This window comes from Eublepharis macularius, chromosome 14 (genome assembly GCF_028583425.1).
Source record: "Eublepharis macularius isolate TG4126 chromosome 14, MPM_Emac_v1.0, whole genome shotgun sequence".
Classification (NCBI taxonomy): domain Eukaryota; kingdom Metazoa; phylum Chordata; class Lepidosauria; order Squamata; family Eublepharidae; genus Eublepharis; species Eublepharis macularius.
Window position 1 is genome coordinate 29,679,756 of NC_072803.1, and position 23,113 is coordinate 29,702,868.

At 43.4% G+C, this 23,113-nt stretch overlaps 1 protein-coding gene across 2 annotated transcripts in view; it reads right to left on the reverse strand.

Annotated features, from left to right (window-relative positions):
- Nucleotides 1-23,113, reverse strand: part of DOCK5 (dedicator of cytokinesis 5) — a 167,205-nt gene that overhangs the window by 114,667 nt on the left and 29,425 nt on the right. For both annotated transcript variants that reach the window (XM_054997336.1, XM_054997335.1), the window contains exons 2-3: nt 9,771-9,854; nt 992-1,032 (exon numbers count right to left, since the gene is read on the reverse strand). In XM_054997336.1, the coding sequence (XP_054853311.1) occupies nt 992-1,032; nt 9,771-9,854 (125 nt within the window). The remainder of the gene's footprint in view (nt 1-991; nt 1,033-9,770; nt 9,855-23,113) is intronic.

Sequence of the window (23,113 nt, forward strand, 5' to 3'; positions counted from 1 at the left end):
TCTAAAAGTCTTGCTAAAATAGTGGAATACAAGAAACTATTCTTACTGCATCAGCTCCAACTTAATAAGATAACATCATTTCATCAAGGAACAAAATAATGAATGCTTTGTAAAGCAACCACACCCAGTGGAGAATTCTTGCCTCTCTGACTCTTTTCTTTAAGCAAACATCTTTCAGAACCAGGCTGTAATACATTCACAGCTTATCTATAGCTAGTTCATAATTTAGCAACAAGGTATTTCACTGCTTAATCCAAATATTTTAGACTTTTTCTGTCCTATATTCTGTTATATTTATTTATTTATTTATTTATTTTTATGTCATGTATAGAATAAATTATGCAAAATAAATAATACAATAAATTTTGCATATCTGGAAGCAGTCTGCCAAACTATGCAGGAGACAGAGTCTCTGTACACAACAAGACGTCTTACACGGGGACATTCAAATGAAACATCTTACACTTGTTCTCCCATTGTGGATCCACATGCACTGCTAGGGAGACAGAGTACACTTGACCACACAGAAAGTAAGTCACTTGAGTGTTCCATGTAAGATGTCTTGTGTAGAGAGACTCAGAGAGTCTACTCACTAACGAATGCAAATCTTGCTTTATTTCCTTTTGGCTGGCTTTCTAATTTGCAGTCACAGGAGCTACAAGCTTGATTTTTAAACAAAAGAAGTTACACTGCAATTATAATCACCTGGTTCCTGAGGTGGTCACTGTACTCACTTCTTCACCTATTCAAGTTATGCTTCTTTAGTACAATCACAAAACTGAAGTATCCATACAGTACAGGAAATAAATATTTTTCTAATGCATGACAAAGTACACTAACATTTTGGAAAGAGTGGAGAGGATTACAGTGCAATAAAGATGAGGAAGACAAGCCAGAACATACTGCTGAAAATCTCAAGACAACTGTTAGCCCAGAGAGATGAGATTTAAAATAAACGACACTATTTTTTTAAAAAAATGCAATGCTGTACCTTTTTCGCCTTATTTCGAAGAGTATATCCTCTGTACCAATCTGTAAAGGAAAGGAAAATCATGCATGATTCTTCCTAGTTAGAAATCAGATAATCAAAACTGTGTTAAAGTGATTTTATACACTCAAAATGAAGACCCTGTTGGGTGGGAAGTCAATAGCAACTAACTGCTGATCAGAAATTATTGAAATCACAATATATTAATTAAAAGGCCAAGACAAAATTGTGCTCAATTAAATTAAAATGTCACTGATAAACACTGACATATTTATAATGGATCTCAGGGCTTATTCATAAAACAATCAACTGATTTCAAAAGGCTTCAAGCTCTCACAGAAGGCAAGAAGTGACTAAATGCTGGCTTGCTCCAAAACAGAAAAAGAGCCCCAAAAACCTGTTGTTCTAAATACTCCACCATTTAAAATAAAACAGAGAGAAAAATTTTGGAGTTCATACAGAAATCTCTTCTGCTACAGAAAAACAAAGGTTTGTCATAATCAATATTAAATGTCAACATAGCCGAACAAGCAGTAGAATGTACATAGAAATAAAATACAATAACGAATCCCCGCCAGAGTGCCCATGGACAGGGCATAATGCAAACGACAAAAGCCCACATTGTCAGTATGGTAAAATGTCATAAAAATGCATCCATCTCAAGTCGTGTATGAGATCAAGGAAATTCATGGGAAGGAGACAATAGTAAGTCTCCAGATAGGGGACCTTTCCGAAAAATGAGCTCAAGGCTACCAGTAGGAGGCCATGCTGTATTTCTGAAAGGGGGGGAGGGAGAGCTATAGTGCAGTCAAGCTATGGACAGAGCATAGACATGCTTTAATTAGAAGCAGAATTCTAAGAAGCAGGCTTCTTTGTAGTCCTTATGGCTGTAATTATCAGCTTTAAAATACGAAGGCAGTAGCTGATGATCTCAGAAGTCAGAGGAGAACTGAGGTTTGGGGCAAGGCTTCAATGCTCTGATTAGCTCCTGTTCGTCAAATCTATCAGCAAACGATACAAACTAAACAACTATATGCCATTTAAGATTTACATAACTTTATTTAAATAGAAGAAGAGTTTGGCTTCTCTTGGGGTAGAATGAGCATTATCCTGGCAGACAATGTGGATATTTTCACTGTAAAATTAAACCCAGCCATTTAAGAGGGAATGAAAACCATAGCTCTTTGAATGGAAAAGTGCTCCTAGCTCACATCAGGAATTGAGCTAACGGCAGTTTAGCTGCAAAGTCTATCGTTTCCCGCCGTTCTATTAAAAGAACCTTAAGGTCACCTTCACAATAGGCAACAAAGAACAATATAAAACATCAATCCAGTAAAAGAATAATCCAAAAAGTACTCTATTTAAAACAATGACATAAAAAGAATCAACATTATAACATAATGTTAAGAGGTTCAAAAGGAAGCATCATTTCATGATGTAGGCAGCTGTTTCTGAATGGTGCTCTTTGCAGACACAAAGGTGATTCCCTCCTGGGGTTTTGTGAAACACCTCCTGATTCAATGATGGCGGGGGGGGGGGGAGATAGACCCAGTTCCAATTTGCCAGTATCCAATTTGCCTTTTCTAAGGCAGGTACTAGAGCATGCAGTGATAGCACTGTTGCAGGGTTTCCTAGATGACACACCTGCCCTTTGCTCATTTAAATCTGGTTTTAGGCCCCAGTCTGGAATTGAGACAGCTTTTGTTGCACTGGCGGACAATTTTCTCTTAAAGTTGGACAGGGGATGATCTTCTCTGCTAATACTGTTAGATCTTTCAGCGGCCTTTGACACCATTGGCCACTCCATTCTTATTCACCAGCTTGAATATGAGTTGGTATTAAGGGCATAAAACACATACCCACACATACACAGCATTCAATGAGATCATACCATCAATATGTCTCCAGATGTGTCAGTCTTGGTTCTGAACCTGTGCTTTGAGGATATGACCAGGTGGCCAAGGCAGAACAAGCTGAAGACAGACAAAATAATGCTGGCTGGAAAGGCTAGAGGGATGGAATCCACTTTTCCTAGAGGAAGTGAAGTTGCATTTCTCAGAGCAGATTAAGAGTCTGGGGATGCTCATCACGGGAATCCAGAGTGATGTGGTGGTTAGCGTGTCAGACTAGGGGTGCCATTCCCCCACCAAGGACTTACTATTGTCTCCTTCCCATGAATTTCCTTGATCCCATACAAGACTTGAGATGGATGCACTCACTTACTTGGCCGTCAGGGGGGTATGCTTCCCGGGGTACCCCCCGGATGGTGTGATGTGCTCCCATGCCCTCAGCAGGCCTGGTTCAGCACCGTGGTCAACACGGGAGCTCTCCCAGGCTGCTCCTTGACCCGTACAATGATGTCACTTCCCAGAAGTGACATCCTCGCTCAAGCCGGGAGCTCACGTGCGAACCCAAGAACAAAGCAAGGTAAGTGCCAGGGGAGTCAGAGGACCTGGCAACCCTACATCAGGCCCAGGTTCGAATCCCTGCTCTTCCATAGAAACCTGCTGGGGGACCTTGGGCAAGTCATGCTCTTTCAGCCTAATCTACCTCACCGAGTTGTTGTGAGGATAAAATGGAAGAGAGGAGAAAGGTGAGGCATACATGAAGTTAATAAACAAATAAAATGGACCCTGCATTACTCTTTGAAAAGCAGGCTGGCATAGTGGCCACGAAGAGCACCTTTTATCAGGTGTTCTTTTCTCATTAACTTGACTCAGTTAATCTGGCCATGCAGATCCATGCTTCTGTAACCTTGTGATTAGATTACTGCAACATGCTCTACATGGGGCTGTTCCTGAAGACTACACAGAAACTAAAACTGGTCCAGCATGTAGCAGCTCAACTACTGTTAGGGACTAGCTATTGGGAATACATGTTGCCCATTTTTAAAACAGGTACATTGGCTGCCCGATTGTTTCCAAATTCAACTCAAGATGCTGGTTATGACCTTTAAATTCCTTTGGGTAGCTGGGATCCACAGATCTGAAGGACTGTCTCCTTCCATATGTCCCTGTGTGCCATCTATGTTCTTCAGGCTGCCTTTTGTTGGCTGTCCTACCATGCAAGATGGTCTGTCTGGCATTGACCAGAGCCCAGAACTTTTCCATCATGGCTCCTGCTCTGTGGCATAGATTCCCCGAGGAGGTAAGGGAAGCCTCCTCCTTGGAGATCCTCAGGAGGCCTTTCAAGGCTTATTTGTTTGCCAGAGCTTTTGAGGGGATGTGAATGGCAGGTATCTTTTAAGGGAGGGAGAGACTTAGGGTTTGTCATTTAATTTGGTTGTACTTGGAATTTTTAAAAAACCATTACTGTAAGTCACCTTGAATCATGCAGAAAAGTAGCATATAAATGTTTTTAATAAATAAATAGACAGGATTAGCCATGGGAATAGATGGAACTTGGATCCAGCATACCTTAAGGACCACCTACTTCCATATGAACTTACCTAACCACTTCATATTAATGATTGTGATGACAGCCCTGAAGTCCCACTTTATCCTTAACTATGCATTAAGAGGATTAAAAAAAAAACTTTTTTGCTGCCTGGTCTGCAAGAACACCGAGGCATTTTAAGGACATTAAGAACAACGAATCAGGGCAAAATAATCTCAAGCACAGTCCCTTACAGACATGAGTGGTGTCTGCAGCATCGATGCTGAGACTGCCCTGAATATGTACTGCTGAAAAACAAATGAGATTTAGGCTCGGAAGCCAAGGAACAAACTGTGCCAAATCAGCTCTTTAATAAATACTGCAAGGAGCCAGAACAGCAATTGTAGAACACACACAGCCTTCAAGTAACTATTACCCAATATAAATTCCAAAGCCCAGGAGTAAATTGTTAGGATGGGGGGCGGGGGGGGGGGGAAGGGGAGAACACAAGCAGGCTTTTTTAATCACAAGAAGCAAAAAAAAAAAGGAGGTAAATGTGCTCAGCATGCTTTCAAAGCAAGGTTAATATTGAACGTTCCTACTGTATTTATGATTAGTATTTTTAAATCACCCCGACAGAATTGTTTTCCTCTGTTAATAATTTTGACATTCAGACATAAACTGTCTGCTCAAACTCTGCCCTATGAATTTTTATTAGCAGAAAGGAAGTTGGGTTTTTTTCCTCCAGAGGCTAGAGGAATGCTAACATTGTCCTTTTTGCATATTTGAATTTACAGCTCATGCCACCCTGAAGATTCAGAGTATGTAACAGAGAGGCCATGTCTCGGTGGCAGAGCACCTGCTTTGCATACAGAAGGTCTCAGGTTCAATCTCCAGCACCTCCAGCTATAAGAATTTTTGGGAACAATCTAGGAAGACCTAAGATGTCGGAGAGCCACTCCATGTCTAAGTAGATAATACTGAGCTACAGGGATCAATGCTTGGTATTTGTTCATACATTTGACAATAGTTGAGTAGAGGGAATGCAAATACATCCTACTAACTTGTATGAGAGTGCAACGGACTCCAGTTTAGCAGCTTAACACATAAGCATGCACACTAGCTCAGCTGAAAAGATCTTGCAATGGTATTGAAAGCTATTAAAGATCAGAGTCCACAGTTGCAGAGCAAGGCAAGAGGAGGAAACACACTTCAGAGGTTGGGGAAAGCACCACTTGGAAATGTTCTGCTACCAAAGGCTCTCTAGCCATTTCTGCAGAAGGAGGGCAAGTTTGTAAAGGATGCAAACACAAATGAAATGGTTCAGAGAATGCTCTCTATGGAGTGTACAACCTTTGAAGCTGGCCTATGAGCCAGGAAGTCCTATGTCAGGCCTGGATCCAAGTTTGGGGGGACCCTACACCAAATGCTCTCAGGAGCTCTACCACTAAGCATGCCCTCCTTTGGGGCACACATGCAGACACACACCTGAAGGAGACATGGTGAGGCAAGCACTGGCAAAGCAAAAAGAAACATGAGAGTTACACCCTACTTCTCACCCCTATTTCAAATGTCCTAGCATAAAATAGAAGAGCATTCCAGAAGCCCAAGCAACATCACAGGGCCTTCCGGGGTCATTCTGCATACCTGGTGGAAGCAGGTGTGCCAAGTGGCTCTGTTCAGCATTGGGCCTTGCAATGGGCCATGGACTTCAACAGATTCCCTACCACACTGAACCGTGGCACACACACCCATGTACCACACTCAGTCAAACTGTTGCCTCTGCCATGAACTTGCTAGGTAGTCTAAGATGCAACAAGGGGCTAATGCTACTATCGTTTCATACAAACACCCTTCTAATGCACTACTTTTAAAATGTTAGTATTACTGGGGTTATCCTGTTGGCTGTGGAAATGGAGATGAAACTTAAGGACAACAGTAATCCACTACAAGTCAGTGCTGCTGAAACCCACTGCATTTGTGTCCATTTCCTTTGCTGGGTGGTTGGCTTTTTTTAAAAGGGTGCATTTTTGGAAAGCTTTTCAGATAAAACACTGACTTTGCTTTGTCTCCCTCTTCTCCACTTGCAAGGTCAGCTAATACTTTTTGCATATTCAAAACCTTCTCTTGCAAACACTCTCCCCCACTTCTCCGTACATATCCCCATCAGCAACATAATCTCTTTTGACATGTAGGCTCCAACTAGCTGTTTCCAGTGTCAAGGTCAACACAAAGTGAAAAAGAACCAGTTGCCTTACCCAGCAGCTAAGCTAACAGCTGGTTTTGCTTCTTGGATATGCCAAAAGAGAGCTTTCTGCTGGGCTTACACATTTGCCGGGGCTGCTGCTAGCAGAACTGAACTTCTGAGTCCTAACTTATGCCCACAAGATGAAGAGGACTCCCAACAACTGAGATATACTTTCCCCTTCCCTGAATTTACGTTGCGGATCAAAATATACTAGAAGCTGAGAGATTTGTGACTGGATCTTCCTAGGCTTTTTAAAAATGCCAAGATCACCCTCATAGGGAAAGGTGGGAGAGGCTCAGTTCAAACTGGGACCATATGGCTGGGAGGGGGAGGGAGATTAAACCTATAAGCAGTTTCATCAATGAAAACTCTCTCATGACAACCCATCTTTTCTTCTTTCAGGCCTAATTACAGTAAGGAGCAAGCAGAGGTTTCAACTGGCAAAGCCAAATTGGGATGGGGAGGGTTAAACCCCCTGTAACTTCCACCTGAACTGAGTCCCCATACAGCTGATCTCAGCATTTTAAAAACATTAGCAGAAGCTAATCCTGAATTTTTCAGCCCCTCACCTCTTATGACCCTTTGTCTCAATGTTCTTCCCACTCAAAGTAGTTGACCTCAACTGCTAGGCGCCAGCTCTGCATGTACCATTTCATAGCTTCTTACAAGAGGCTACTGATTGAATCAAAAACTTTGTAAATTAAGCAAAGGAGAAGACACAGAGGAAGCACAAAGCCCTCCTCCCTTATTGTGTTATGCATGCTTATATGTTTTTATTCAATTATTTTACATAAACTTTATTTTAAAAGCTGTTTGTCCTGGCCTGGATAGCCCAGGCAAGCCCGGTCTTGTCAGATCTTGGATGCTGAGCAGGGTTGGCTGTAATTAGTCATTGGATGAGAGACCTCCAATGAAGACCAGGGTTGCAGAGGCAGGGAATGACAAACCACCTTTGTTAATCTCTTGCCATGAAAACTCCACCAGGGATCGCCAGAACTCAGTTATGACTTGATGGCAATCTCCTTCACCACCAAATCCTGTTTTAATGTTGAAACGTTTCAGTGTTTTGATGTTTGCCACCTTGGGGACTTTATTTAGGCACAGAAATGTTTTAAATAAATAAATTATCCCTACCCATCACCCTATCTTTCAAGCAGGAAGTTCCATCTGTTCCCTTCTGGAGAAAGGATTTAACATCACACCACCAACTTGCACCTACATGTGAAAGCCTATGACATACTGGCTTGGGTCAAAATGTTCTTGGAATGATTCAAAATAGTTCTTAATCAAATCTCCAGTAGCCCTCCCCCTCCTTGTATCCCCTGCTAAATGGACTAAGCGCAGCCATGCCCTTTCTGATATCAGGGCAGCTATGCCCTTGGCAGCCAGAACCCATCTTATTCCCCTCCCAACACAAATCCACTAAGACGTTAGACGAGATCAGCCAACGTGTAACAAGGAGAGTGAAGCAATAAGAAAGTATGGCAGCAGAAAAGGGAATAGAAATGTGAAGGAAAATAAAGCAGGAAGCTTGACAAAAGACTGGAACAGTAATTCTGGCAGGACCTTTGAAAATCTCCATCATCCCAATACCACAGAGAGTCTTGTCCCCAAAACAGGGAGTTCTATAACCTCACCTATATCTACAAATTATCTCCTCCAGACATTACTATAGGCAGGGCTTTTTTTCAGCAGGAACGCGGTGGAACGGAGTTCCGGAACCTCTGAAAATGGTCACATGGCCAGTGCCCCCACCCCCTGATCTCCAGACAGAGGGGGGGTTAGATTGCCCTCCGCGCCGCTCTAAACTCCCCTCTGTCTGGAGATCAGGGGGCGGGGGCACCTGCCATGTGACCATTTTCTCTGAGGGCAACCCACTGAGTTCCACCACCTCTTTTCCCAGAAAAAAAGCCCTGACTATAGGAATCAAGAGGCATATAAAAGAGATACAATTGCAAGAAATGTATGTTTAGTTGCACTTAAGCAGGTTAGACGTCGGGCATGAAGTCTTCAAGTGGTCTTGTCAACCTTAGCTGTTTTCAGGAGTTGCTAGACAAGGGCAAGATAATATATTGATGGGGGAGTTGGGAGGAGAATTGTTAAATATTTGGAACAAGTGAAATGATTATCAACTTCTGCCCTTACTTTTCAAGCTAAATGCCTTAACAACCTATAAGTCTGCATACAGTTATATGAAATTATAAGCAGCATACCCTGTTTTTTTTCTTTACTGATTTTTATCATTTACTTTTTATCATAAACCACACTTGAATAAATACAGGAATTCTATAAGCTAATTTCACAAAATGTGTGAAGAAAACAGTTCTACATACAACATGTATTTAGCCTATGGAGTTCACCACTACCAGATACCATAGACTGGTCCATCAATTGTTATTAACTAGGATGACTAAATGGAACCCCCCTGATAAGAAGCAGTGTACCAGTTGGAGAATACCAGCTGGTAAAGGGGAAAAGTTGAAGAGAATTACTGATTTCATGTCCTTCTTCCAGACTTCCCAGAAATACATGGCCACTGTGAGAAATACGATGTTGAATGAAATGGGCCACTGATTCGATCCTGAACTACCCTTCTTAGGTCCTTCTAGGCACAAACCGGGCTCATCAAATATTTAAGAGTCAACCTATTCTGGATCCTGCTGTTCCCTCTTTGGACCACTTTGGCATGCATATTCATGATTACATAGGTTTTTTAATGTGTTGGGTCTGGGTTTCAGACTCGACTTGTTTTCCCCTCAGTCAGCAGGCAGCTGCGGGAAATTAATATTTAAAGCGGCAGAGAGGCCTGATTAAAATTGAGACCATGACACAGGGAGGAGATTCAGCCTGTGCCCCCACACCATATTCCTGACCTGAAATGGCTGAAACAGTCCTAGGAGTTCTTTAAATATTAATTCCCTGCAGATGCTGTCTGGCTGCATGGAAAGCAAGTAAGTTCTGGGAAACCCAGACCTGACTAGTTAAAAAATGTAACATTTAGTTATGCCTTTAGGTTTCTCCTTACTTAGAATCTTACTCCTTTCTTTGAAGGCTATTTAGCCTAAGCTTCAGGTCAGACTCCACTTTTTAAAAGATAGTAAAAGAACCAAGAGTTTGAAGCACAGGTGCCCACCCCAGCTTGGCTGTACATCCACTTACCTTCGTGCATCTCCAGAATGTGAACAGTGTCACCAACCTGCAAGGAGAGTTCCACATCCTGGACAGCATCGTAATTATAGATTGCTAGGGAGAAAAAAAGAAACCAAGAGTGAGCAAAGGAGATGGAACCGAAGAAGGATGGGGGAAAGGGCTGGTTTGGGGTAAGGGCTAAAGGATTTCATTCCATTATGCATCCAGAAGTTTCTCAATTTTTCTAGTTATACAAAGTTTTTTGTTTTGAAAAAATGTGAATTTGGCTGTGGAATGGATTAGCCATATTTTTCCAGTTGCTCCAAGTCAATCTGTAACATGAATCGATCTGAAGATTTTACCGTAGGAATTATTTATTTATGCATTTTCAGAAGGCCTTAAAACGCACATAGGCAAGGGGTCCCCAACGTGCCCTATGGGCACTATGGCACCTGCCAATATCTTTCCTGGTGTCCATCAAGTAGAGTTATCTGTTCCTTGGTGAATCCCCCATTCCCAGCCTCTTTTCCCTGCCGCCACTCACTGGGCCAGCAGGCTGGGGGGAAGCATGAAGAATGGGCCCATAAACATTATTCCTGGTATGACAAGGGATGGAAGGTTCCCAGTCGGGGGTGGGGGGAAAGGGGCTGATTTTCATCAAATTGCCACTCATGGAGGCCTTCCTTTCTTTGCCAATCCAGGAACGACGCCATTCCCAGCAGTAACATAATAAACAGAAACAATTTCAAATAAATGTTAAAAAGCCAAAGCATAAGAATTTAGAGATATAAAAACAACACTCGGAGAAGAGTTTTAAAGATAAAAATGATAACATCAACAGAAAGCATAGGAAGACAAAATCTATCCCCTCAGCTGACCCTGGAAACTTAGCAAGCACTGTGCCAGCCAAATACTTGTGAGGAGAGCATTCTATAATTAAATATTCTGCCATAGAAAATATTTATTTGTGAGATTTCTATGCCTCTTTCTCATAGTCCTGCTCAAGGCAGCTTACAATGAATATAATAAAATTACCAATATAAAAACTTGTGCTGACAGAAAACTAACTTCTCAGGGAGACCCATTCTACCTGTTAGATTTGTATGCACTGAGAATTTTGTGCAGGGATTAGCTACTACAGCTGCTAGCAGAATCGCATTTCCATCCCTAACTTATGTTTACGATGGGGAGGAACCTAACTGAAGAGATACAGCATTACGTGTGCCATGATAGATGAAACACTAGAAGATCTGTGACTAATATCAGTATTAAATTGTAGCTGAGAGTCTCCAGTCATGGATCTCCCAGCATTCTCCTCTGATCCTGTGACCCCATTTCGTATTTTCTATGTGCAGGGAAGTTTGTATTTATATATCACATGGGATCCACTTGCAACCCCCAAATAGGGTTTCAACAAGCATCTGGCCTCAGTTCTCCATGTAAATGAGGACACTAACCCATACCACAAGATGAATAATAATCAAGGAAACTCCTTTAAAATAGAGGATGCTTCATGGACTGACAATCAATAATAACAGGAAAGAATTTCACAAAGGAGATTGAAATCTCCAGATACCCAGTAATATTCAGAAGGCGTTTATAAAAAGGCAGCTCTTCGGAAGTTACAGACCTGTTAAGAATCAAACCAGGAAATTCAATATATCCACATATATTGTGGTGTATTACTTCCTGGCTTACAGCCAATACAAATACAATGACTGTGATTTGCCACACCAGAAATAATATACTCCAAGTTTCCTTTTAAATAAAAAAGTAACAAATACACACAAGGGGACAGCTTGGAGATAGGCCATTTTGAAAAACAGGCACTGAGTAAACAGCTAGCTGTGCAAGTCCTCTTCTGTTCCTTCAGGAGCCTTTAAAGAGAGCAAACCAACACTGCAATCTTGGGTTGCCAACTTCCTGGTGATGGTTGGAGATCTCCAGGGCACAGAGATCAGTTCGTCTAGAGAAAATACCCGTTCTGTGGGTGGACTCTATGGCATTATACCCTATTGAGGCCCCTCCCCAAATCCCACCCTCACCAGGCTCCACCCCCTAAATCTCCAGGTATTTCCCAACCTGGAGCTGGCAATCCTAGACAGTCCTAAACAGAGTTACATCCTTCCAAGTCCACCAATAGGTTTAGAACTGTTAACACAATTTAGGATTGTGATGTAAATTCCTTCTGAATCCACATGATAGGCCTAATGTTTGCAACTAAATCACTTCCTGGGCCTAAAAGAACTGTGTTGAGCTTTTTTTCCCCCCTTCAAAGACTGTGAGCCTGCTTGGGATACAGTTACACCTAAATGATGCACACAGTGGACTGTGGGAGCAAGCCTTGAGTTCAGCCATTCTCCTTCATGAGAAGCAGGGCTGGTGCCAGAGTTTCTGGCACCTGAGGGTGGGGGCAGCTTCAGGGCTGTTGCCACCCCCACGTGCGTGTGCACCTGGTATGCATGATGACATCACTGCGTGCGACATCATCACGCAACATGCTGCTGCAAGCCGGCCCCATTGGCATGGCAGGCAGCTGGGACGGCATGCAGGTGGCCTCCCAGCCCTCCCACTCAGTTGCCCCACCCCGCCCCGTCCGCCTGCCACCCTTGGCGCACAGCAGTGTGCAGTCGGCGGTGGCAGCATGGGCAACTGAGCGGGAGGTATGGGAGGCTGCCCGGTCAGAATGCCCTGCGCTGCCACCGCCAGCACGCGCTCCTGACTGGGCGCAGCAGCTGTGGGACAGGTGGCTGGGGCGGCACGCAGGTGGCTTCCCAGCACTGCCGCTGCCAGCTCTGCAGCGTGCGCCCCTGCCCCCAGCGCTCCCTCCGGCTCCTCAGCACTTGAGGCGGCTGCCGGACCCGCCTTCATGGACACGCCGGCCCTGATCAGAAGTATCATATTAAGTAGGAACTGGTGTCCCCATGTCTAACAGCAACACAAAACAGGTCTTAGAAGCATAAGCCCAAATCTTCATAATGGATTATCAACAGAACCACTTCAAAAATTAGGAAAATGGTTGCTAGTGGCTAATCACCAGTGATCTTAGGAACTACTAGTCAAAGACATTCTTCCTAATTAATTTGTACAGTGATGTGGATTTTCCAGGAAAACTTGAAGATGCCAGCCACAGCCGCTGGCGAAATGTCAGGAATACAATGCCAAGACCACGGCAATACAGCCCGGAAAACCCACAACAACCATTGAATTGGAAAATTTTCTGATTCAAATTTAAATAAATAAATTAAATGTTAGAAAAAGAAAGCAAACACACTGTGTACGAGCCTGGACTATGTACGAGCACTGGGGTTTGTCCACGCTCCGTATCCCACATTTAGTCCATCTAACAAGTGATTTGCAGCACATCTGCCCTGACTATTTTTAAATATATGGGATGGAAAGCTTTTCCACTCAAAAATGTAACATTGGAAAATTTTCTGCCCCCACATTGTTGCTGCCATGTAATGTTGACCATACCAGGGTAAGTAGTAGTGTTCCTAAGCAAGCAGCTATACAACTGCATCCTCCTAGGGCATGGCTCTTTCTCTCCATCTCCAGGAAAGGAGCACATAATGCAACACTCAGGGGTTATGACAGCACTACAGTGGTTGCACTGAGCAAATGCAAAAATTTCTGTTAAGCGTACAGAATGCCAAGAACCCCAGCTTTGGTTTCTAAGGGTAAAAAGCAAGTTGCTAAGCCTTAAGACTGTTAAGACGGGTTGTGCAGACGAGGCCTGCTAAATTTTCAGGAGTCAGTGAGAACAGAGAAAGATTACCAGTGGATAGGGAGCATGACTTCATTGCTGTGCATAGTTCACTGACCCGTCCTCAAACTAGCAAATTTGCCTATCAGTAAAATAAGCAAACATGTTTAATTTGATACTATTCAGAATCTGCAACGATCAGCTTTTTTTGGCACAGAATACTTCAGTGCGAAGTATATTCAACCCATCCTGGACAGCAATAATATTTATTTTAAGTTAAAAGAAACAGAGCAGACTTCTAGTACTGGTGATGCACAGGGACATAAAAAAGTCCAAGCAGCGTTTCCCAAACTAGTGATAATAATGGGGGCACTTTTTTTAAAAAAAGCAACATTTAGAAAACATGAGACAAAAAATCTCCTGATGGCAGAAGAGTCCATGCCCAGGTATTTTAGAGAGTTAGGGTTGCCAGCTCCAGGCTGTAAAAATTCTGAAGATTTTGAGGGTGGAGCCTGGAGAGGGCAGTCTTTAGGAGAGGAGGGACCTATAATGCTATAGAGTCCACCCTCCAAAGGAGCCATTTTCTCCAGGGGAACTGATCTCTGTCATCTGGAGATGAATTGTAATTCCAAGAGATCGCCAGCCTCCACTTGGAGCTTAGCAACCCTAGAGAGTCACTGTTCTGGACAGCAGATTTTGAGTCCAGTGGCACTTTAGAGACCAACAAGACTTTTAGGGTATAAGCTTTCAGTTTTCAGGGTATTATCTTTCAAGAGTCAAAGCTCTCCTTTTCAGATACTGGGAAGGGCAGGACTTCTTGGAAGCAGCAATCACTCCTGCAGAGATGCAGGGGACAACTTCCTCTGTGGGTGATTCGTTCTTCACTGGTCATGAACATAGGCTGTCCCAGAAAAGATCCCCTAGCCGGATGTCCTAATAGTTTTAAGTCACTTTTAAAACCAACATATACAATATGTTCATACTTGCCCATTTTTCTGTACAAAAAGAAGAGAAATAAAAAGTTTCTTTCCCCCTCTTGTTGTCAATGAAAGCTGTAAACGCTGAGATTTCTATCCCAAGGTCTTTGGGCTAAGAATAAAAGCGGGTTTATAATTTGTCCCACTGGGCTGCATGATAAAGCACAAAACAAGTTATATTTATATTCTGCAGCGCTTCCTAGTAGGAAACCCAGACAGAGAAGACACATGGCTTTAATCAAGGTCCTATTTCTGCACAGCTAGCAAAAAAATTCAATCTGAAGGCGGACTGGATTTAAAAAGATACTCTCTGCCGAGAAGCAATATATTCCAGACCTCAGGTCCTCTAAAGGCACTGAGGAGAGCTCTAGTTTGTGTTGTTGCTAGTCACACCCCAGAATCGGGCTTCCAGATTGGCATTATGGCAACTCCTTAAGCTTTGACGCAATTCACAAGGGCAAGACCTGAAGTAGCTACTTTCCTTTGATTGACTCGGCCAAGAACAGAGAGTCAGTGTATGCAAAACTCTTACCCAGCTGTTCTGTACAAGTTTACAAAAGACAAATTGCTGGAATTTCCCCCCGGAGCCTTACCACTTTCACTGACTGCGGCTTATTTCTTTGGAGACAGCTCCACACAAGTCAGTTTCTAGAAAGTAACATTTGTTGAAGAGATAGCCAGTGTATGTGGTGTGTGTGTGTAGATTACTTCTCGTTTGAAACAATAACAAAAAAATGAATATATATTGAAGAACACATCCTACATTACCCCCAAAATGAAAAAACTCATTATATAATATAAATGTTCCCCTCTTCTTAAAAAAACTATAACTTGTATATCAATAGTCTAAGTGTTTCTCATGCACCTTGTTGTAATCTTAACAACTGCCCTGTAAAGTAGGCCATTATTTATAGTCCTTATATGAGAGGTGAGGCTGAGAGTAAGTAGCATTCCTAAGTCATCTAGAAAGTTTTCAGGATTTCAGTTGGGGACCTCTTAGACTGTAGTTTATTATTAACCACTACACTACAATAACTCCCTTAATAACACCACATAATAAAACCACATAATATCCAGCACAATGGCATTCATAGACACCATGCCATTGTAATCTTACAGTCACCCTTTACGCTAGGTCATTTAACTGGCAAGATTCAAACTGAGTGGAGGCTTTCCAATTCATAACTCTTAGTCATTAGGCAACAACAGCAGCACAGTCGCTTCTCTTAGCAGGATGAGCAAGATGGCCCCATGATGCTGAAAAACAGGCCTATCTTGCAACTCACACAACTCCTCTCCCCCCTTGCCACTCATACATATGGAGTGTTGGGGGGCAGGGTTGGCATCCCCTTCTCAAATTAAAAGATTATAAATTGCAAGATTTCAAATTTATTGACCACTTTACCAAGCCTGTAGGAGCAGGAACAAAGCCTTGGCCCATTACCTCATAACATGCCTGCATCCCCTGATTATCTTTTGAGTTCAAAATGTTGCTAGGCAACAGAATGTTTATATCCTTCAATATGAGCAGTGGCTAGGGCAGTCACTCCCCCCTCCAGAGTGACAAGGAATTCCTGGCACTTCTCACTACAGCTCAGCTGGCCTGCAGGAGGGGAAAGAGGGTGGGAAACTGAGGGGAGAACTGACAGCACTATGACGTGCTGAAGTCACTTTCCGTGGATCTGGAAGCGATGTCAGCACTTCACTGGGGACACTCTGTTGTGCCCCCTGCCCAGCCATGCACTGATATCACTTCTGGGCACACAGGACTCGACATCAGCATGTTGCTGGTGATGTCATTATGTTGCTGATGAGGGGCCAGTTTCCTGCCACAGGAAAGTTCCCTTGCTGGCTGCCAGGCCCTGCCCATCAACCCTATCTGTGGCTTTAAGGGGAAATGGGAATGGGTGGGCACCAAGGCACATCCAGATAAGAGGTAAACTGAAGCAGCATAACCTGGATATCAGACTGCCCTCCTCAAGCCACAGAAATATGGTGGAGAGTTCCAGCCAGGAGCTCTTGAACAGATGGAGGTGGGTCAAATCATGCTCCTCCCAAGCTTTCTGGAACAGGCTGAGGGCCTGTTGTTAGCCCAGATCACAAGTTACAGTGAACACAGGTTACAGTCTATGCACAGCGTAAACTTGATTTACTTTACATATGCATTAAGTAATTCTCATGGTACATTTAACACTTCTACAGCTGGATGTGTAATTTAAACCCTACATTTATTCAGGTCCTGGTTCCCAGTTTCATCTGTAAAGTGAAAGCACAGTTCCTTTCTTACAAACAAGTATACATACATACATACACGCAAGTTGAATGTGCAATCATTATAATATGTGAACAAGGCTACAATAAGTAAGGGACCAGGACTCCCTTGCCCTCTGAGAGAGAGAGAGAGCACACACAATGCCACAGATCTGAATCCTTGCAACTCACAATCCCTTTTATTCATCTACTGATATGGGCTACAGCTCCTAAAAGCTTATGCTACATTAAATTTGCTATGTCTTTACAGTGCCTCAAAATCCTTGGTGATTTTAGCTGCAGCTGTCAATGCTAGAATTCATTCAAATGGTGGAAGAAAACAAGGTAAGTTTAACATGCAACGTTGAAATCCTCTACCATGGAAGGTCAAAGGGACAAGCAGAGCAGCTGGCCAGCTGTAAAGTTTTATTACTTGCAGAAACCACTGGAATTTGATGGCTGAGTATGAGATAAAGGCAACACTGGGGCAAGCTTCAGGGCACGGGTGGATTCCTTAAAGGGGTCATGGAGGAGTATCATGTCCCTCTGGCCAGGTACACAGCTTTTTGATCTCCAAACTGAAGAAGTGCCAGGGTGCAAGCTACTGGAAGTCATATTAACCTCTGAAGCTGATGGAAACTATGACTTGGAGCCTGGTATCCCCTCTTTTCCATGGAAGCTCACTGGGTGAACATGGGCCAGTTACTCTCAGCCTAACCTACATCACAGGGTTGTTGTGGGGATAAAATTAGGAAGGGGAAAACAATGTTGTATACTGCTCAGGGTCCCCATTGCAGAGAAAAGCTTGGTATAAATCTATATATAAAGGCAAGTGTCCTGACTGGCTCATCAATGCCCAGCCCAAACCTCTGGACCTAGAAACATGAAATTTGGGGAGAACATTCCTTTTATGATGTAAACATCCACGAAGAAGGGATTTTGCCCCCTAAGGCTTGCACCCCGACCCACTGCCACTCTTCCCTGATTGAACCAGCCTTTCAAGGTCATTTGCCTATGTGGGCTGATTGGGGCTCACAACATTCCACACCTCATCCTCCCCCAGAGACAGTTGGAACACAGAGGTCATTTGCATATGCAGCCTGATTGGTCCTCACCCCCCACATTCTAAACAGTCTGCAGTTGCTATTGGGAGTCATTGAATGTGTCCTAAGGTAAAATGCACCTCCAGGTCTTCCCTTCAAAGTTCACTAGGGTTGCCAATCTCCCTGTGGGGCCTGGATTTCCTGTGTGGCCGGCAGGTTCCTGCCTGCTTGCACCCCCCTCTCTATGATTGGTCAGCTGTGGAACTCTGTGTTCTGAGGTAAAAATCAGGTCAAGGAAACTGCAGACAATTGAAGAAAGGTGGTACAAGACTCCTGCATAGGGCTAACATGCTTCGCTTATTCAAACACCTTTGTGAAGCTTGGGTACCATGCTATCATACTACAAAACCAACTAAAAAACAAAACAAAAACAAAACACAAGCCAACAAATGTTACATATCCATAAGTTTTATAATTGAATTTAAAATAGTTCAATACCAGTATCAAGCTAGTATCTAAATAAATAAAACAATATGAAATTCCATAAAACAAAATAATTAGGAGCTGGTAATATGAGCCTCCAGGTGAAGGTTCAAATGAACTTCAAATGAAGTATCATGGAGGATAAACCTATGAATGGCTCTTAGACAGGATGGTTAAATAGAGCATCCAGTTTCAGTGGCAGTGTACCTTCCAAAATCAACTGGCGGGGAGTATACAGCATGGAAAGGCAGTTGCCTTCATGCTTTGGCTTGTGGAATTCCCTAAGGCATCTGGCAGGGCCTAGGTGGGAAAAGGATACTAGACACGCCTTTGATCTGATCCAGCACAGCTGTTCTTATCCTTTGTAAACAAGATGGCTACAGGAACACCTTTACTATTTGAGCCATCACTCCAGCTCCTCATGTAAGCAGAACCAGCTGTTATTTATGTATCTAAAATATTTATATCCCACAAGGAAGCATTTGAGGCAGCTTACAACTACACGATATACAACTAAAATTAAAAAAGCATAAAATAGCAGCATAACCCCACTAAAGACACTAGGACCATCAATAATGAATCAGCATTAAAGCCAGCATGGTGGAGTGGTTAGAGTGTCAGACTACGATCTGGGAAACCCAAGTTCAAATCCCTGCTCTGCCATGAAGACTTGCTGGGTGACCTTGGGCCAAGCAAATACTCTTAGCCTAACCCACTTCACTTGGTTGTTGCGAGGATAAAATGAAGGAGAGGAGAATGATATAAGCCACTTTGGGTTCTCATTGGGGAGAAAGGTAGAATATAAATGAAGTAAATAAACAAATACCCTGCACAAGCAGGACTGACGTTATCTGGATCCTAAGAGATAGTGGAGAAGGCCCCAGGTGAATTTGCCTAAGGTGGAAATTCCAGAAACCAAGGCTCCCCTACATGAAACATCCTCTCTCCACCACCCAGCTAACCTCTGGAGGTGGGGACACATGAAGAAGGTCTTCACTGGGGCATCTTGATAAGCCAATCTGAGTGGGAAAAGGCAGCCGTACACCATCGTGTGACTTAATGCTCAAAGCCAGCATTTTGAGTACTGCTCCAAAGCAAGCTGGAAGAAAGACAAGCTATTTCAGAGATGGGATCATCATATATTATTAAAATATTCTGCACGTCTTCCCATGGTTTCACATGCCTCAGAGGAGCCCCTGTTAATAGTCCGGCTACTGTGCCTTCAATAGTTTTCAAACGCTTTTCAGAGGCAGCCCCATGAACATATGCCTCATTGTTAATGTTTAGGCTCTGTAGAGGACTGTGGCCAGATCACCTCTTTCCCAAAGGAGATGCAGCTGGGAAAGCAACCAAAGCTCACAAAAAGCATTTTATGCTACAGATGCTGCTCGTGCAACCAATAGCAAAACTGGATCTAGAAGCACTGCAAAGCAGTGAACTCGACCTATTACTTTTTCATCTCGCCCCATCTTCCAAGGAGTTCCATGCAGTACACATAGTTCTCCCTTCTCTCCTTTTATCCTCACAACAACCCTGTGACGTGGGTTTGACTAAAAGTGTGTGACTGGCCCAAGGTCACCACTGAATGCTTCCGTAGACAAACAACAACACCTAAAGCAGAATCTCAGCCGTGGAGAAAGAGAGGCCATAAACAGCCTCCAAAATAATTCTGGCATCGTAATCAAGGAAGCTGACAAAGGCGGAGCAGTTGTCATCATGGACAAACAAAATTATATACAAGAAGCAGAAAGACAACTCTCCAACACAACATTCTATAAAATACTACCTTCTGACCCCACGGAGCAATACAAAAGGGAACTCAATAAAATATTAAAAACACTCCCCACGGACATACAAGAATGCATCCATATGGACACACCCCAGGAACCACGACCAGGAAGATTCTACCTACTACCCAAAATCCACAAACCAGGTAACCCAGGACGCCCAATTGTTTCAGGAAAATGCACCATCACAGTAGGAGTCTCGGGATACATGGACTCTATCCTCAGGCCCTATGCCACAAGCACACGCAGCTACTTACGGGACACCACTGACTTCCTCAGGAAAATACAGTCCATTGACAACCTATCAGATGACACCATCCTAGCAACCATGGATGTGGAGGCCCTGTACACCAATATCCCACATGCAGATGGACTGCAAGCCATACGGAATATTATCACGGACAAAACCACAGCACACCTCGCCACTGAACTTTGTCACTTCGTACTCACTCACAATTACTTCGAATTTGGTGACAACTTATATCTACAGGTGAATGGCACAGCCATGGGCACACGCATGGCACCACAATATGCTAACATATTCATGGCGGACTTGGAGCAACGCTTCCTCAGCTCCCATCCACTGGAACCACTACTATACTTAAGATTCCTGGATGACATCTTCATCATTTGGACCCATGGGAAGGAAGCCCTTGAGAGATTTCATCAGGACTTCAATAACTTTCACCCTACTATCAACCTAAGCCTGGACCACTCTACACAACAGGTACACTTCCTGGACACCACTGTACAACTACATAATGGACGAATAAATACCACCTTATACCGGAAACCAACAGACCGATACTCATATCTACATGCCTCCAGCTTCCACCCTAAACATACCACTCGGTCTATTGTCTACAGCCAAGCCTTACGTTACAACCGTATCTGCTCCGATGCTCTCGACCGAGACTCACACTTAAGAGATTTACAACAAGCATTTTTGAGACTACAGTACCCACCAAATGAAGTGAAGAAACAAATCAACAGGGCCAGACTAGTACCCAGAAACAGTCTGCTCCAGGACATACCTAAAGGAACTAACAACAGAACACCACTGGTTGTCACCTATAGCTCCCAGCTCAAACCCATCCAACGTATCATCAGGGAGCTACAACCCATCCTGGAAAATGATACCTCTCTCTCAGAAGTCCTGGGTGGAAGACCTTTCCTTGCCTACAGACAGCCCCCCAATCTTAAACGACTTCTCACTTACAATCATGAATCGGCCAGCAGGGCCACCAGCACAGGTACCAGGCCCTGCAACAGACCCAGATGCCAGCTCTGCCCCTATATCTACCCAGGGAATACAATTACAGGACCCAATGGCATCAACTACACTGTCTCTGGCTCTTACAGCTGCTCATCCTCCAATCTGATATATGCCCTCATGTGCCAACAATGTCCTTCTGCTCTGTACATTGGACAAACCAGCCAACCTCTACGCAAAAGAATAAATGGACACAAATCTGACATTAGAAATGGAAACGTCCAAAAACCAGTGGGAGAACACTTCAATCTACCAGGACATTCCACCAAAGACTTAAAAGTCGCTGTGGTTCAACAGAAACCCTTCAAAAACAAAATCCAACGGGAGGCTGCTGAATTGGAATTCATATGCAAATTTGACTCTGTCAAGCTGGGACTGAATAGAGACTATGAATGGTTATCACATTATCACAGGTAACAGATTTCCTTTACAGAGGCGTGGTCTGGGGGAGCCCAGAGACGCCTGGTGTGGGCTTTGTTTGTCAATTATCTCAGCCTGAGTGCCTGTGGGCTTTCGGGGACCACAGTTCTCTTTGTCAGATGCAGCTGGCAGGGAGAGCTGTGGTTATCGAGGGCTTATACTACATAGGAATTGTATACCTTCACTGCGGCAAACTGACTCCACACCAAAAGGAGATGTTTACATTTACAAGCAAAGGAATGTTTTGATTGCCTTCACACTAATTGCATTCTGTCTTCTTGTGATATATGTCCTGTTCTTTCCCCTCCCCTCCTCTTCTGTATTTGACCAGTTCGGATCAGGCATCTGATGAAGAGAACTTGATTCTCGAAAGCTTATGCTACAATAAAATAAAATTGGTTAGTCTTAAAGGTGCTACTGGACTCTTTTTGAGGATTGAGAGTAAATCTGACCCTAGGTCACCCAAACTCCCTGTCTAACCACTAAGCCATCCTGGTTCTCAATTAGATGAAAATGTGATGGTTAAGGGGAAGTGCAACTGTGACCAGTTCAGACTGAATGATACTGGTATGGTCATAGGGCTGCCAACATCCAGATGGTGGCTGGAGATCTCCTGGAATTACAAGTGATCCCCAGGTCACAGATATCACTTCCCCTGGAGAAAATGGCTATTATGGAAGATGGACTATATAGATTCATATCCCACTGAGGTCTCTTGCCTCTCCATACTCTGCCCTCCCCAGGCTCCACCCCACAAATTTCCAGGGATTTTACAACCTAGAGTTGGCAACCCTATGGTCCAACCAGTCATCTGTCCACAGTATCTCAGTCTTGCCTGCACTGAAAACATCAGTTTTATTTTATTTTATTTGCTTTGTTTGTAGCTCGCTTTTCTCATTGAGACTCATCAGATTACAAAATTTAAAAAAACAGTTCAATCAGACAGCAAAGACCTCTGGAAGACAATGTGGTAGGACTAGGAATACAGAACTGGAAAACTGTGCAAACAACAACAACAAAAGAAGAAGAATGTCTGGGAATGACGTGCCATAAAGCAGAGAATGGCTTAAAAAGACAGAATACAATACAATCAAAGCAAGATGATAAATACAATAAGCATTGCAATAGATGACAATCCTCTCCTTTATGCAGCAACCTCATCTCTTCCATTCTACTACTGTTCTAATCCTTTTATAAACATTTCTCTTTTGTACATTATGTGAAATGATAGTAGGGTGGGGAATATTTTGACAGGCAGATCATTCCACAAGATGGAAACCACCATAGAGATGGAGTCTAAATGGGCAGTTGCTGGTTTCACCCATTTGCAGGGGAGCACCTTCAGAAGACTTAGCTCAGACAAGCAAAGTCGTCGTGGTGGGCCACGGCAGGAGAGCAGATCCTGCTGGCATGTGGGTCCAAGGCCACTTTTTG